The sequence below is a fragment of the Chlorocebus sabaeus genome, chromosome 8 (assembly GCF_047675955.1).
Source record: "Chlorocebus sabaeus isolate Y175 chromosome 8, mChlSab1.0.hap1, whole genome shotgun sequence".
Taxonomy (NCBI): domain Eukaryota; kingdom Metazoa; phylum Chordata; class Mammalia; order Primates; family Cercopithecidae; genus Chlorocebus; species Chlorocebus sabaeus.
Window position 1 is genome coordinate 110,166,600 of NC_132911.1, and position 16,281 is coordinate 110,182,880.

At 37.6% G+C, this 16,281-nt stretch overlaps 1 protein-coding gene across 7 annotated transcripts in view; it reads left to right on the forward strand.

Moving 5' to 3' along the window:
* Positions 1–16,281, forward strand: part of OXR1 (oxidation resistance 1) — a 477,189-nt gene that overhangs the window by 163,605 nt on the left and 297,303 nt on the right. For 2 of the 7 annotated variants that reach the window (XM_073018311.1, XM_073018313.1), the window contains exon 1: positions 13,164–13,283. The exons of 3 other annotated variants lie outside the window; for them this stretch is intronic. In XM_073018311.1, coding sequence (XP_072874412.1) covers positions 13,258–13,283 — 26 coding nt within the window. In that variant the 5' untranslated portion in view covers positions 13,164–13,257. Of the gene's footprint in view, positions 1–13,159; positions 13,284–16,281 lie in introns of those variants that run through there. 2 more of the 7 variants (XM_008001335.3, XM_008001338.3) reach the window with 2 other exon arrangements.

A 16,281-nucleotide genomic window follows, 5' to 3' on the forward strand; every position in this document is an offset into this window, starting at 1 on the left:
ATGAGTGCCTACTAGGAATCAGATGCTGTTCTTGATGCTGGGCATACAATTATGAATACAGTTGTTGAAGTCTCTACTTCCTTTGACTTACTGTTAGTGGAGGAGAGAGATAATAATAAACACGTTTCAACAAGACAGCATTCCATGGTGAGGGGACCGTTGCTATGAAGCATATAACACAGGGCGGCATGACTGAAGGTGACTGGGTAGGGGTGGGGAGGAGCTGCCTTAGCTGTGGCCAGGTGTCACCTCTAAGGAGCTAACAGTTGAGATAAGAGCTAAATGAGGGATCACTGTGCAGACATCTGGTGACAGACTCTGCAGTCCAAGGAACAGCAAGTGAACACTGCTGAGTATGGGAGCATGTTTGCTGTGTTTAGGAAGACAAAGGTCAGTGTGGCTGAGGAAGTGAGGGAGGGAATGGTCAATGAGGTTGATGTGACAGGAAGCGGGCTGTGGAGGCTTGATAAGGAGTTTCCTAAAGCCGATCCCGAAGAGCTCTCCTTGGCAGCAACACCTTACTTGCTGACCTTATTGCTCTTGACAGAGTCTCTACTTGAACACAGAAAACGACAAAATTGCCTTTGAATCTGGGCTTGTCAGTCATTCAGTCAGGTCTTCTCCCTAATCACCCTCAATTGTGAGGATCTGTGATGCTATGAAAGGCAAGTGCCTGTTCCAGTAATTATCAGTACATCTGTTTAATCACTTAAACACTCAAAGCCCGAATTATTCATATGTTCATGTGACTTTATAAGCACGTCAGGGACTTGTGAATATGACTTTATGTCCCATGTAAAGAATCAGTACACTTTCTCTACATGATGGGACAGGGGTGACCATCAAACTGTGGAAAGTGGGTACATTTTGACGTGAGATAAGAGTGATACTATCACACCATAGTTTTCCTTTACTGTCTGGTGTTCCAGAACATTCCTTCTTCACCACCATAGCATGCGGCCCTATCAAAGCCCCTCTGTCTTCTCAAGGCTCAGTCTCAGGTATAGTAACCATTCTTTGTGTGATATATTTCCTCACCCTTCAGTGCTCTGATCACTCACTACTTTATTGGATGGGGTTGGTCATACAAATATGAACAAAAGTGATCTAACCAATCAAAAGTGGGTCAGATGGATAAAGAGTAAAGTAGAGCTTTACATTCTGGATGCTACATCCATTTTCACTATTTAAGGTCACCCTAGCTTTTTTGAAATCCACTTCACATTTTTTTTTCCTCTCCAAGGAGAAATTTAAAATAATCATGTATTTTAGCCTAAAAACTAAAACAGATACTATTTATAGGCCTTTCTCCATAAAAAAATTAGAGTTAGTACTTATTGAAATTGATAATAGCATAAGCCATAGCTACCGTTTCATGATTCCCGTTTATGTGCCATACAGTCAGCTAGACCCTTGCATATGTCATTTATGGTCGGCATGAGGCTTCTATCAAGTATTTATTATTATTCTCAGTCTACAGATTTGGAACAGGAATTGAGAAGTTATGTAATCTCATTCCAGTTTTCACTACTGGTAATTAGCATATCCAGGTTTCAAACAAGATCTATTTGGCTCAACAGCCCAAAGTCATAATCACCTCACTCTCCAGCCCCATTTAAAATCAAAATAGCCACCACTATACTGTGTCCTAAGAGCTTTATGAATATGAGCTCAATTACTCCTCACCACAGCCTAATAAAAATGAGTGTTTTGTGTCTATCTAAAAAAAAAAGCAATAATGCAGATGAGAAGTTTTCATCAGAACCTTACAATTTCAAGTGACAGAAAACCTAAGTTGTCGTGGTTTAATGGTTCATATAAAGTCTAGGGGTGTGGCTGGCTTCAGTCATGCCTAAGCCTAAAGGAGATAATCTCCCTCTCTTTGTCTCTTTACTATAAATTTCTCTCTGTCGGCTACTTTCACACATAGCCTTCCCTGCAGAAGTGGCAGAATATCTTCCAGCAGCTACAGGCTCACATCCTCTCTGGTCACCTTAGAAGACCAGCCATGCCTCTCTCCCTGTAGTTCCTACAGTTCCTGGAATTGAGTGTCATTTTCCTTGGGTTTGGCTTGACCTGAATCATAGGCTCCCCCTGGGGCAGGAAGGTCAGCTCAATGCAACTCAAACCCCATAAGTAGAGAAGTGGTACATTGTACCTTCCCCAAAAAGAAAGGAGGGTGACTACTGACTGAGCAAAACAACATTAAAAAAAAAAAAAAAAATCTGTCCATTCTATATGCCTCCAGTGCAATAGCAGTAAGTGGCACAATCAGGATTCAGATCCAGATTTATAAGGCTCCAAAATACTTTCTTTTATCCTTTATGCTGTGTTTTATCTCCATATAATTGTCTTTTAAAATTCATTGTGAGATTATTTGTCAAGCTCTTGTACTTCTGTTAAAAAACAACAACAACAACAATTTGTTAAGCAAGTGATGTTCAAAAGCATCAGCATATTTGTGGTTAATCTCTTTAAAATTAGCAAGTCTATCAACATACAGGTGAATACTATTTCTAGAAGCTAGAAGCTCTGAACTTTTGGTAAGAAAGTGTAATGACTTAGTGTCTAATTTCATAGATATCTTTGCATTAAGTAAAATGTCCCTCTTCATATCTCCAAAATAAAGGATATTTAGCATAGAATGGAATTTTTCTTATCTTACGTGTTAAGACTGCACTATTTTCTGCCTTTTACACCAATGCAACTGGTCTTTATCAACAATTCACAATCTTTATTTCATTATCTTTGACCTCTGATTTAGAGGACAGTACTCTCCCCTTGGGAGAAATTAGGAAGCGTATAAGCAGAAAGAAATCATATAAACAATGGAAAGAATACACTATTAGGAACCAAGAAACCAGGATCATGATCCCAATTTGACATTGGCTCCCTGTGAATAAGGGATGGCAAATGGGTTCTAAATTTCTGAGATCATCTCCAACAACCCTCTTATATATTCTCTTTAATAACTGTTTTCCTGCTGAGTGCAGTAGAGTTTTTCATATTAGCCAATAAAGCAAAACTCATTCACTCAGACAATATGAATTGAGAATCTTTGGCAAGGTGCTGTGGTAGATACAGTGAAGCTGCAAGATGCCTCCTACTGGGAATTTGTTATGATCCCCTAAAATGCATTATCTAATATGTGCATGACACTGTGCTAGAAGCTGGGACTGTAGAGATGTAAAGAAAACTATTTGGGGGCTTATACTCTAGCTGGAGTGATATAAGCAAAAAAAAAGATAAATAAACACCCAAGCAGCATATATGATGTGTGATGTGCCATGTAAATAGGACAAACAACCACTTTACACATTAGGCTTCTAATGACCGGTGCAGACCTTTAGGGACTGTTCATACGTACCTTGTAATACGTGTGGATCTCATTGCGCCCATGGGTATCAGCATAGAGGTAAATGTAGGAGATCAAGGTAGGGACACAATGACTAGATTGTCAAACAATTATATTGAAATCCAGAGTCATCTAAATAAAGAAAGAAGGAGATTGGGAAACCCACCACAAACCAGAGAAATGGTTTTATCTTCCTATGTTATAATGTCGAAAACAGGAGTCACTAGTTGGTATTGACATATGCTGTAAATGAAAAACACACCCTGAATTTCCCAGATTTAATATGAAAAAATTGCAAAATATCTCAGTCATTTCTATACTGACTGCATGTTGAAATGATAATATTTTGGATATACTGGACTAAAGAAAACACAATTAAAGTTACTTATTTTTTAATGTGGCTTCCAGAACATTAAAAATTACATATATGGCTTATATGGTATGGCTATTGAATGGCACTGGATTTTCTGCTTTGGAACTGTGCAAATCATTTAACTGCTCGGAGATTCACTTTTATCATCTGTAAAATGGGGATGAAAGCAGTGCTGTTCTCATAGATTTGTTCTTTGTGTTAAATCAAATGATACCTATTAAGTACTTACCGGTGCCCAGCTTACAGTTAGGATTCAATGAATGAGAGCAGTATGCTTACGATACAGACATAACATGTTGGTGCAGGACCATATAGCTTGTCCAGTAAGTGTGGAATTACATCAGCACTACTCTGGTTCCCATAATTTACTAGCTTTATGACCTTGGGCCAGTTACTTAACCTCTCAGTACCTCAGGCTCCATCTGCATATGAATTGAGTTTATCAAGAGAGACAACCCTGTTGCTGTTCTTGGGATAATTAAATGAGATAATCCATGAAAGGTGCTTAGAACCTGCCAGGAGCAAAATAATGGAAAATTATAGCTGTATGGTTGTTCCTGCAATGGTTCATATTCAGAAGATATTTGCTTTTTTAAAAATTGTATTTTTAGTTGTGTTTGTTACTGCTATGGACCGATTCTGTGACCCTTTAAAATTCATATGTTGAAACTTTAATCCCAAATGAGATGACATTTGGAGTTGGGGGCCTTTGGGAGTCTATAAGGATTAGATTAGATCAAGAAAGTAAAGCCTCACTGATGGGATTAGTGCCCTTAAAAGGAGTTGAAGAGTCCAGAGCTTTCTCGCTACCATGTGAGGACATAGCAAGAAAGTATCTCTCTGGAAACCAGGAAGAGAGCCCTCGCCAAAAACCTGACCACACAGTCACACTCTGATCTCAGATTTCTAGCCTCCAGAACTGTGAGGAAAAAAAAGTTTGCTTTTTAAACCACCCAGTCTATCATAGTTTGTTAGAGAAACCCAAAATAAAAGTTATTGTAGTTAAAAAAATTTTTTAAATTTAGTTCAATTTGTGTTTTTCCTGATATTTGCTTTCCCTTTTTTCTGATATTTTATTTTAAATTCAGAGATTCTAAACCACTATGTGTTGTGAATTCCCATGTAGCTAAAGGCATGTGCTAGCTTTTAATAGTCACTGCCCACCCCACCTCAATCACCTTCTTATTTGACATACAGACATTGTGGGTTTATCTTGCCCTGCTACCTGCTAGGAGATGGAGCAGATCATTTTTTTCTTACTATTGAATCCTTAGTACTTAGCAACATGCCACCAAGTATTCACCAAAGGATTCAATAAATGTGTTGAATGAATGAGAAACCAGATATAAATACTTACTTGAAGAATAATAATGAAATCAAGTTTTAGATATAGTTCTAATTAGGTTCTGCACTTAAAGTTCTTATGTGAATAAAATCCTTGAGGATTTGTGAATTTTTAAATGATTGACTAGATTCTGGATAGCTGAAGGGATGGATAAGTGAGGTTTTACTGTGGCTGATATTTGGAGGCATGAAGAAAATTTCACTTAATTGACCTTTTATTTCATCTTCAACTAAATGAAAAAAGTCTGCTCCATATTAGAGAGAGGACTGAGAGTGGTGCTCCTCGGCGGCAGGACTGCATTGGTAATTTTCAAGGTGGACAGCAGTTTTAGAAATTCTAGGATGTTATCTAGATAATTACAGTCTTATAATTTATTGGCTTATTCACACACTTACACCCTACCCCAAAAAGCTATGGTCTAATAGGCTCTGCTTTGAAGAAAATAGTGCAATATTTTCTGGACAGTTGTGCTCAGAGCTGCCATATGGACGACTGCACAATTTGTCCTCAATCCTAATGTCACAGGACAATCGGCTCAATCTCTAATGAAAATGTGATGTTTTTTCTATATATACTGAAAAGTACTGCTGATTTCAGTAGTAGAGAAAATATATGGTATATTATTACATGGTAAACTATTTGGTATGTAGTTAAAGAATAAAAAGATACTTCCATTCCTTTCTAGTTCTGGGTGATAGAATAATTTCCAGTTCATCAAAATTTGATTGTTAAAGATGCATGCCTACAGCCCTAGGCATGCATCTAAAACATATCAAGCCACTGTTGAATAGATTACTAGCCACAGTTTTCACTCTCATTTTTTCTTTTCAGGAAGGCGTAGGATTTGGTTTGTAATTATTATCTCCTTAGATACAGAAAATTGAAAAATAATATTGAAGAGATTATTCATCAGTTGGGATTTTTAAGTAATAATTTATCTTTAGTCTTTGAAAACATACTAAAATATAAAACATCACCAAATTGAAATTAAAATATCAGCATAGCATGTTAACCTAGATGATAGGAGTGTTTTATCACCAATTTGTATTCCCAGGTTAAATGTATAAAAATAATTGGTACTTCCCCATTCTTACCATATTCCCAGTATTAGTATTAGCCATTGCTTAATTTTTAATAGCTGAGCTTGAATCTATAAACTTTTGTTTAAATTTTTCATTGTTTTCTAAAAAGATAGTATCATCTGCTAGGATTTTTATGGTTTTGCGTTTTACATTTAAGTCTTTAATCCATCTTGGGTTAATTTTTTTATAAGGTGAAGGAAGGGATCCAGTTTCAGTTTTCTGCATATGGCTAGCCAGTTTTCCCAGCACTGTTCACTGAATAGATCCTTTCCCCATTGCTTGTTTTTGGCAGGTTTGTCGAAGATCAGATGGTTGTAGATGCATTGTGTTATTTCTGAGGGCTCTATTCAGCTCCATTGGTCTATATGTATATTATGGTACCAGTGCCATGCTATTTTGGTTACTGTAGCCTTGTAGTATAATTTGATGTCAGGTGGCATGATGCCTCCAGCTTTGCTCTTTTTGCTTAGGATTTTCTTGGCTATGTAGTGTTCTTTGATTCCATATGAAATTTAAAATCGTTTTTTCTAATTCTGTGAAGAATGTCAGTGGTAATTTGATGGGAATAGTATTGAATCTCTAAATTACTTTGGGCAGTATGGCCATTTTTATGACATTGATTCTTCCTATCCATGAGGATGGAATGTTTTTCCATTTGTTTGTGTCCTCTCTTATTTCCTTGAGCACTGGTTTGTAGTTCTCCTTGAAGAGGTCCTTCACATCCCTTGCTAGCTGTATTCCTAGGTATTTTATTCTCTTTGCAGCAATTGTGAATGGGAGTTCATTCATGATTTGGCTCCCTGCCTGCCAATTGTTGGTGTAAAGGAATGCTTGTGATTTTCGCACATTGATTTTGTATCCTGAGACTTTGCTGAAATTGCTTATCAGTTCAAGAAGTTTTTGGGCTAAGACGATGGGGTTTTCAAAATATGAAGTCATGTAATCTGCAAACTGGAACAACTTGATTTCCTTTCTTCCTATTTGAATAGCCTTTATTTCTTTCTCTTGCCTGATTGCCCTGGCCAAAACTTCTAATACCATGTTGAATAGGAGTGGTGAGAGAGGGCATCCTTGTGTACTGGTTTTCAAAGGGAATGCTTCCAGCTGTTGCCCATTCAATATGATATTGGCTGTGAGTTTGTCATAAATAGCTGTTATTATTTTGAGAAATGTTCCATCAATACCTAGTTTCTTGAGAGTTTTTACCATGAAGTGGTGTTGAATATTTATCAAAGCCCTTTTCTGCATCTATTGAGATAATCATGTGATTTTGTCTTTGGTTCTGTTTATGGGATGGATTATGTTTATTGATTTGCGTATGTTGAACCAGCCTTGCATCCCAGGGATGAAGCCAAGACTTAATCGTGGTGGATAAGTTTTTTACGTGCTGCTGGATTCAGTTTGCCAGTATTTTATTGAGGACTTTTGCATCGATATTCATCTGGGATATTGGCCTGAAGTTTTCTTTTTTTCTTGTGTCTCTTCCTGGTTTTGGTGTCAGGAGGGTACTGGCTTCATAAAATGAATTAGGGAGGAGTCCCTCCTTTTCAATTGTTTGGAATAGTTTCAGAAGGAATGATACCAGCTCCTCTTTGTACCTCTGGTAGAAATCAGCTGTGAATCCGTCTGGTCCTGGACTTTTTTTCGTTGGTAGGCTATTAATTACTACCTCAATTTCAGAGCTTGTTCCTGATCTATTCAGGGATTCGACTTCTTCCTGGCTTAGTCTTGGGAGGGTGTATGCATCCAGGAATTTATCCATTTCTTCTAGATTTTCTAGTTTATTTGCATAGAAGCGTTTATAGTATTTGCTGATGTTAATTTGTATTTCTGTGGGGTCAGTGGTATATCCCCTTTATCATTTTTTATTGTGTCTATTTGATTCTTCTCCTCTTCTTTATTGGTCTATCGGTCTATCTATTTTGTTAACTTTTTTCAAAAAACACCTCCTGCATTCATTGATTTTTTGGAGGGTTCTTCATGTCTCTGTCTTCTTCAGTTCTTTTCTAATCTTAGGTATTTCTTGTCTTCTGCTAGCTTTTGGATTAGTTTGCTTTTGCGTCTCTAGCTCTTTCATTTGTGACTTTAGGGTGTTGATTTGAGATCATTCTAGCTTTCCGATGTGGGCATTTGCTGCTGTAAATTTCCCTCTAAACACTGCTTTAGCTGTGTCCCAAAGATTCTGGTACATTGTATTTTTGTTCTTATTGGTTTCAAAGAACTTCATTTCTTCCTTAATTTCATTATTTACTTAGAAGTCATTCAGGAGCAGTTTGTTCAATTTCCATGAAATTTTGTGGTTTTTGAGTGAGTTTCTTAATCCTGAGTTCTAATTTGATGGCACTGTTGTATTGAGAGACTGTTTATTATAATTTCTTTTTGCGTTTTGCTAAGGAGCATTTTATTTCCAACTATGAGGTGGATTTTAGAATAAGTGCCATGTGGTGCTAAGAACAATGCATATTCTGTTGATTTTGGGTAGAGCATTCTGTAGACATCTACTGAGTCCACTTCATCCAGAGCTGAGTTCAAGATTTGAATATCTTTGTTAATTTTCTGTCTTGTTGATCTGACTAATACTGACAATGGGGTGTTCAAGACTCCCACTATTATTGTGTGGGAGTCTAAGTCTCTTTGTAGGTCTCTAAGAACTTGTTTTATGAATCTGGGTGTTCCTGTATTGGGTGCATATATATTTAGAATAATTAGCTTTTCTTGTTGAATTGTTCCCTTTACCATTATATAATGCCCTTCTTTGTCTTTTTTGATCTTTGTTGGTTTAAACTCTGTTTTATAAAAGACTAGAATTGCCACTCCTGCTTTTCTCTTTGTTTTCTAAGGCAATTCCATTCAGGACATGGGCAAAGAATTCATGACAAAAATGCCAAAAGCAATTGCAACAAAAGCCAAAATTCACAAATGGGGTCTCATTAAAGAGCTTCTGCACAGCAAAAGAAACTGTCATCAGAGTTCACAGGCAACCTACAGAATAGGAGAGAATTTTTGAAATCTAGCCATCTGACAAAGGTCTGATATCCAAAATTTACAAGGAACTTCAACATATTTACAAGAAAAAAACAAGCAACCCCATCAAAACTGGGCAAAGAATAGGAACCGACACTTCTCAAAAGAAGACATTTACGTGGCCAGCAAACATATGAAAAAAAGCTCAACATGACTAATCATCAGAGAAATGCAAATCAAAACCACAATGAGATACCATCTCACACCAGTCAGAATGGATTATTAAAAATTCCAGAAACAATAGATTCTGATGAGGCTGTGGAGAAATAGGAGTGCTTTTACACTGTTGGTGGGAATGTAAATTAGTTCAACCATTGTGGAAGACAGTATGGCAATTCCTCAAGAATCTAGAACCAGAAATAACATTTGTTCCAGCAATCCCATTACTGGGTATACACCCAAAGGAATATAAATCATTCTACTATAAAGATTCATGCACATGTATATTTATTGCAGCACTATTTACAATAGCAAAGACATGGAACCAACCCAAATGCCCATCAATGATAGACTGGATAAAGAAAATGTGGGACATATACACCATGGAATACTATGCAGCCACACAAAGGAATGAGATCATGTCCTTTGTAGGGACATAGATGAAGCTGGAAGCCATCATCCTCAGCAAACTAACACAGGAACAGCAAACCAAATACCGCATGTTCTCATTCATAAGTGGGAGTTAAACAATGAGAACATATGGACATGGGGAGAGGAGCAACACACACCGGGGCTTGTTGGGGGTGGAGGTTGAGGGGCAGGAACTTAGAGGACAGATCAATAGGTTCAGCAAACCACCATGGCACACGTATACCTATGTAACAAACCTGCGTGTTCTGCACATGTATCCCATTTTTTTTAAAGAAGATCTATAAAAAAAGATAGTATCATCTGAAAAATTTAGTTATAAAATTCTTGTAGGAAATTTATATGTACACACACACACACCACCCCCCATATATATACACCACACAGATATTAGCATTATTATAATTTAATATAAATCACAGTATTTAAGAACAGATATGGATAGTTTAGATATGACCTTGGGCAACAGGCATTACGAATTCAAGGAGAGTTCTTCTTCTGGTGTTTCTGAATCCTTTGTCTAATGAGTCTACCAACAGAGCCATTTATTTACAGGGAATTAAATGGAAACTGCTGAAGCACTCCTGATAATCTCCACCTGCTGTCCTATTATTAAAGAGTCTTGCAGTACAGTGAAGTAGACAAACACACTCATCTTACCTATTTTATTTCTAGTATAACCTCGTGGACTAGTGATAGGTTTGCAGTCATTTAAGAGGCTTTATGTAGCATGAAATACCAAAGAAGGGTGAAATCTGAATCATTATAAACCAAACCACAATATAGAGGTGAAAAGTACCATGAGTCTTAACAGCTTTATTGTAAGAGCCCATTCAAACATTAGCATTTTCACAGTGCCAGGTGAATCCATCGGCAGGATACTGAAGCATGCTGTCTGGTGCCTGCAGTTTGAGAACTGCTCATTATTAAATGGGTCATGATTCAGGACAGCACCCCAGATGCACCACTTCCAGCTTGTGCTAAATGAAGACTAGCCTCATTACCATGCCTGTCTCCTATGCACCCTCTCACTTACCAAAGCATCATTTTTACCATCATTTCCATCCATGTCCCTCATCCGATGCCTATTTTAGACCTTATTTACTTTTGAAGTATACTCTAGATGTCCACTTAATCAGATTCTACCTGAATAGAAATGTTAGGGGCAGAAATGAAAGGACATTCATACTAATTAATTCACAGCTTAGCACTATTCGTACTGCAAGGCTTTAGAAAGGGTTTCCAGACATGGCAAATCATATCTTCCTACTCCTCTTAAAGTGAAGAAAAATGCAGCTCCTCCTGGAGAACAGTGGCAAAAATGAAATGCTTGTGGAGCCAGGCTATGTCCTTTCTTAAAAACAAGTTGACTTTAATTTCACCTGGGTTGGACATGCTGATTAACAGAAGCAGTAACAAGACCAGGGCCTTACAATGTTTTTCAGACCCTACTATCTGCAGAGGGAATCAAGAAGAGCCCTTTCTTACTAGGCTATCAAATAGAGATTGACTTTGAAAGTTTTCTTTTTCAGTCCAGGCAGATGAATGAGAGTGAAAAATATGAGGGAGATGAGAAGTGGTTTATCTCCCCATCCTTGATACCCTCTAGAAATCTGCAAGGTGGACCCTTGTGTTCAAATGTGGTTCATTAACAAATAAACTTGTATTCTAAGAACATTGCTCTAACTCATTTCTACTTTGCTTTACAAGTTAAGCTTGTAAACAGGATAACCTGGGATAACAGGATAACAGGATAGTCCTGCTTCATGACTTCTCTGAATCCACAGGGAGCTTCTCCACTTAGAAATCAAATTTTTGAGGCCAGGTGCGGTGGCTCACGCCTGTAATCCCAGCACTTTGGGAGACTGGGGCGAATGGTATCACAAGGTCAGGAGTTCGAGACCAGCCTGACCAACATGGTGAAACCCTGTCTCTACTAAAAATGCAAAAATTAGCCAGGTGTGGTGGTGTGTGCCTGTAATCCCAACTACTCAGGAGGCTGAGGCAAGAGAATTGCTTGAACCTGGGAGGCGGAGCTTGCAGCAAGCTGAGACAGCACCACTGCACTCCAGGCTGGGCATCTCCAAAAAATAAATAAAAAATCAAATTTTTGGCCAGCCACAGTGGCTCATGCCTGCTATTACAGTTCTTTGGAAGGTTGAAGTGGGAAGATTGCTTGAGGCCAGGAGTTCAAGACCAGCCTGGGCAACATAGCAGGACCTCATGTCTATTGAAAAATACAAAAAGTAGCCAGGCATGGTGGTATGTGTCTGTACTCTGAGCTACTCTAGAGGCTGAAGCAGGAAGATCACTTGAGAGGTTGAGGCTTCAGTGAGCCAAGATGGTGCCACTGAACTCCAATCTTGGCAACAGAGCAAGGCCTTGTCTCAAAAACCAAACCAAACCAAACCAAACAAAACAAAAACAAAGAAAGGAAACCAAATGTTTGTGATGATCTCTGGTGGAAGAAAACTTAATAAGCTTTTATCCTACCCTCAACATATTGTTAAAAGACACGTAGTTTATTCTTTCTGGTAGTTCTATTTGTTATAATGCTGTGTAATTTATAGCTGAAGACCACGTTTACAAATTTTGTGTATCATCATACACATCTCTTATTTCTAAAATAAATTAAAAGTCAAACGTTACTTTGAGGACATCTTAAATTTTTGAGGGTATTAATTTGACTTTTGGTAACTGAGGCTTATCGCTAGTAGAATGCTTCACAAGAAATCATTAATTTACCTTATCTGATTTTTCTTTTAATATAAAGGGAAAATGGTCTGGTGATATAAAGGGATCTCCTGAAAGCAATGTATGCAGGGGAGGGACGGAGGGTAAAGCGCTCAATAAGTCAGTGTCTGGGTTCTTACAGGACAAAATTCAAATCTCATCTCTGCCACTTACTAACTACCTAACCTTGGGCAAGTTCCTAAACCTTGGTAATTTTCTATTGTTTATTCTGTTCGATGGAAATACGAATAGCACCTCCCTTAGAGTCCACTGTGAGATTAACGAAGTCATGCATGTAAATCACTTACCATAATGCCAGCACATTGTAAGAACACAGTGAATTACAGTGATAGCAGTGTCAATATCAATATTCTTGTGTTCCTTGGTTAAAAGTCTGATATGGGTACTATCTCTAAATCGCTTCTGTGTTTTCCTTGTAGCACCCAAAGAAAAATACACTTCCAGATCTTTCTCACATACATGTCTGAAGAGTCATCGTAATTAGTACCCCCCTTCGTTGTACACACCAAACGGCATATTCTTTGGGTGATAACAGCTTGCTATGTGGGATTTGGGTCTCTTTTTGCCTTAGATGTTGGTCTGATACTAGCACCACCCCCCAACAGCCGGGCTCCTGGCGGAGGTAGTGGGTGGAGCTAGCGACACATCTAGTACGGGGCTCACAGGTAACAGAACTCCGATCAGGTCTGCCCCGGCTCCCACACAGATATAAGGTTGCCTGCCTGCCTGCACAGAAATGACGAAGGACAAAAACAGCCCAGGGTAGGTGGGATCTATCAGCCTCCATCTGTTGTTACTTCCTGTGTTATGAAGAAAACGTTTCCTAGTTCCATTATAAAATAGCTCTCTGATTTCTGTGCAAGTGAGAAATCAAATCTTTGTGTTTATGGGACCAAACAGATGGATTTCTGTTGCCATTTGGTTCCTGGTGAAGTGGGTCCGTGAACAAGGCAGACTGCCAAAGACATAGGTACTAAAGAAAGGGAAAACCCTTCTGATATGTTTGCTGTGCGGTATTCATTGCATACGATCCATTTCAAAGTCATAGTTATTCGTATTTTTAAATGCTGTTTTTACTGATTTCAACTCGGCACCACCTATCGTTTATGAACACAGTTTTATTGTTTGGTTTAAGCGGTTTTAAATGGCATAGGGAGACAATCTAATTTGTATTCTCAATTAAAATATATTAAGCACTTACGTATTTCAGTATGTTGTATTCAACTTAAATATATTATTTAAAATAATCTAAAATTACTTGAAAAAAACAGAATCATGAAAAACGTTGTCTATATTATTCTGCGAATAATAGTTTCAACCACTTAATATTTTAAACTAATAATACATAGGTCTAGCAACAAAAAATAATTATTGGAAATTCTTCCTTTTCAGTTGTTACCGGCATAGACTTCATTACAGGGATAGGCCTCACTGGCCTTGGTAGATGACCGGGTGCTCTTTTTAGAACATCAGTTAAAACAAAAGTGCGGAAATCTCCCGCCCCCAGAAGCAAACTACCTTTACTCATTAATTCTCATTATTCCTGACTGTAAGAATGCATTTTCTTTTTCATTATTTCTGTCAGATATAGATAACATCATTGATGTTGTTAACATCATTTAAATTTCAAGATTATGTTATGCTCTTATATAATTAAAGCTATTTTGTTCTCTGGTATGAAGTTTATAGGTGGGCAGGTGAGAAAAACACAATGTTTGAAAGTTGAGTACTTAACCAGATTACTTAATTAGCACCCTCTTCTGCCTGGCTTGACATTTATAGTTGATCATGAATTTGCATCTTGGAAGCCAGAAAACAACAATTATCTGGAAACTTAATTTAACAAATATAAATTTTGCCTGACACATTTTAGGGGTTGAAATTGTCTTGTTAAGAATGAATCTGCCTCAGCTGATGTTACCCCTCTGCTCACTTTTGACTCTTCGTTTAATTTTAAGAAAAAATCTTGCAGTTCTTCTTGCCTCTCTTCCATCAATATTTAAATAAGGAAGGCCATCCGTAGCTCTGAGCCAAATGCAGCTAGCTACATAGAATACGGTTTAGTCACAAAACCAATAGAGTTACCAGAAACCTTAGCAAGTTATTCCTTGAGAAGTAGTCCCAGATACAACACCACTTCTACTCAAAGCCAAAGCTATTGTTGAATGTAGGCTACACCCTGTTCTGTATGCTTTGCCTGTATTAATGGCATCATCACAACCATTCCTGCAAAGTTTGTATTGTTATAATTCCCATCGTAACTGGTAGCATACTGAGGTAAGAAAAGAGAAAGCAAATTATCCAGCTCCACGCAGCTAGTAAATGATGATGGTAGAGTCCACAGAAGCTTGGTAATAGATTTCTTAAAAGTTAAATCCAATCCCAAATTACTTGTTTAAAATTCCTTTTACATTTCCGTCATTAGATATTCAAATTACAAAATATGTGCATATTGATACAAATAAAAGAAAAATCTTAATGATGCCACATTAAGAGGATTTCTTTTACTTTCTTTTCTTTTAATTTTTTTTTGCTGTCCCTTGGAGTCAGCAGGGTCACATCCCCTTTCTAATCCTACTGTCTGGGCATGGAGAGCACGTTCACATTTTTCTTCATGCTTATCACGTGTATGCTGTCTCACAGGCATGCACACTTTTAAACAAAAATAAAAGTATAAACATTACTCTGAAACTTGATATTTCATCAAGTCGTATATCATAGTGCTTACTCCAGGCCAATAGAGTTGAAGCTGAGCTTTGCATTGGTACATAATTTTCATGTGATGAATGAACCATAATTTATTCATGCAATGATGGATGTTCAGATAAGAGAGTGATCGATTCCCTGAGTGTTTTAAATAGACACCTGACAGAAACAGTGAAATGAGCCAGGTGCTTTTACCAAAGCTAAGGTCTGATTATGAAGACGTTCCTCATAACACTGCAATTGCTTAGTGATTAAAGGATCAAAATTATGCCTGGCTACCTCCCAAGTACGCATTTCTTAAATTACTCCATATCCCCTGAAAGAATGTGGTGTTTTCACATTCATGTTTGTCCGTGTAGTATTTTCAGTTTAGATTCTTTGTAGCAAAGTGGAAGGAATTGGGTACATGTAATATTAAATTTTTGTTGTTGGAAGGGGAAAAAACACTAAATTATTGCAGTTCTAAATTGTGGCTTGAAAAGGAAAAGCAAAAGCAATCAATGTAAGAAGCAGGAAAAGAGAGGCAGCTCCGACATCAGCACATTGCCTAGGACATTCTCCCTCAGAGTCTGCTCTTCTTGGCTGATGCAGCAGCAGTGCACCGTACACAACAAACTGCCAGTCCCAAACTTCTTGTAGTGCCAACTAGCATTCCAAGTAAAACAGAGCAGACCTTTTCAAGCCACCTAAGTATCTCTTGAACATAGGAGTATGATTCCTTAAATGCTCTTGTATTTTCATTTTATAGAGCTCTGAAAGAGAGTGTTTTGTTTGTTTGTTTGTTTTGTTTGTTTGTTTCTTTAGTTTTAGTTTTAAGGCAAAGCAAAGTTTTGACACCGATTGATAACTTGCCTGTGCACCTCAGAAAAGTAATTCCTCATTTTCTTATTTCTTAAGAACAGACAGCTTATCTACTCATTTCCCTAACTTTTCTTGCATCTATAACTGAAGCAAATTTGCTAATCTGGTAGTATTCTGTAAAGCTGCAAACTGTGATATTCAGTGAAATTCTCACTGCAAATTGGGAACCGAGAAAGGATATAACACATTCTTT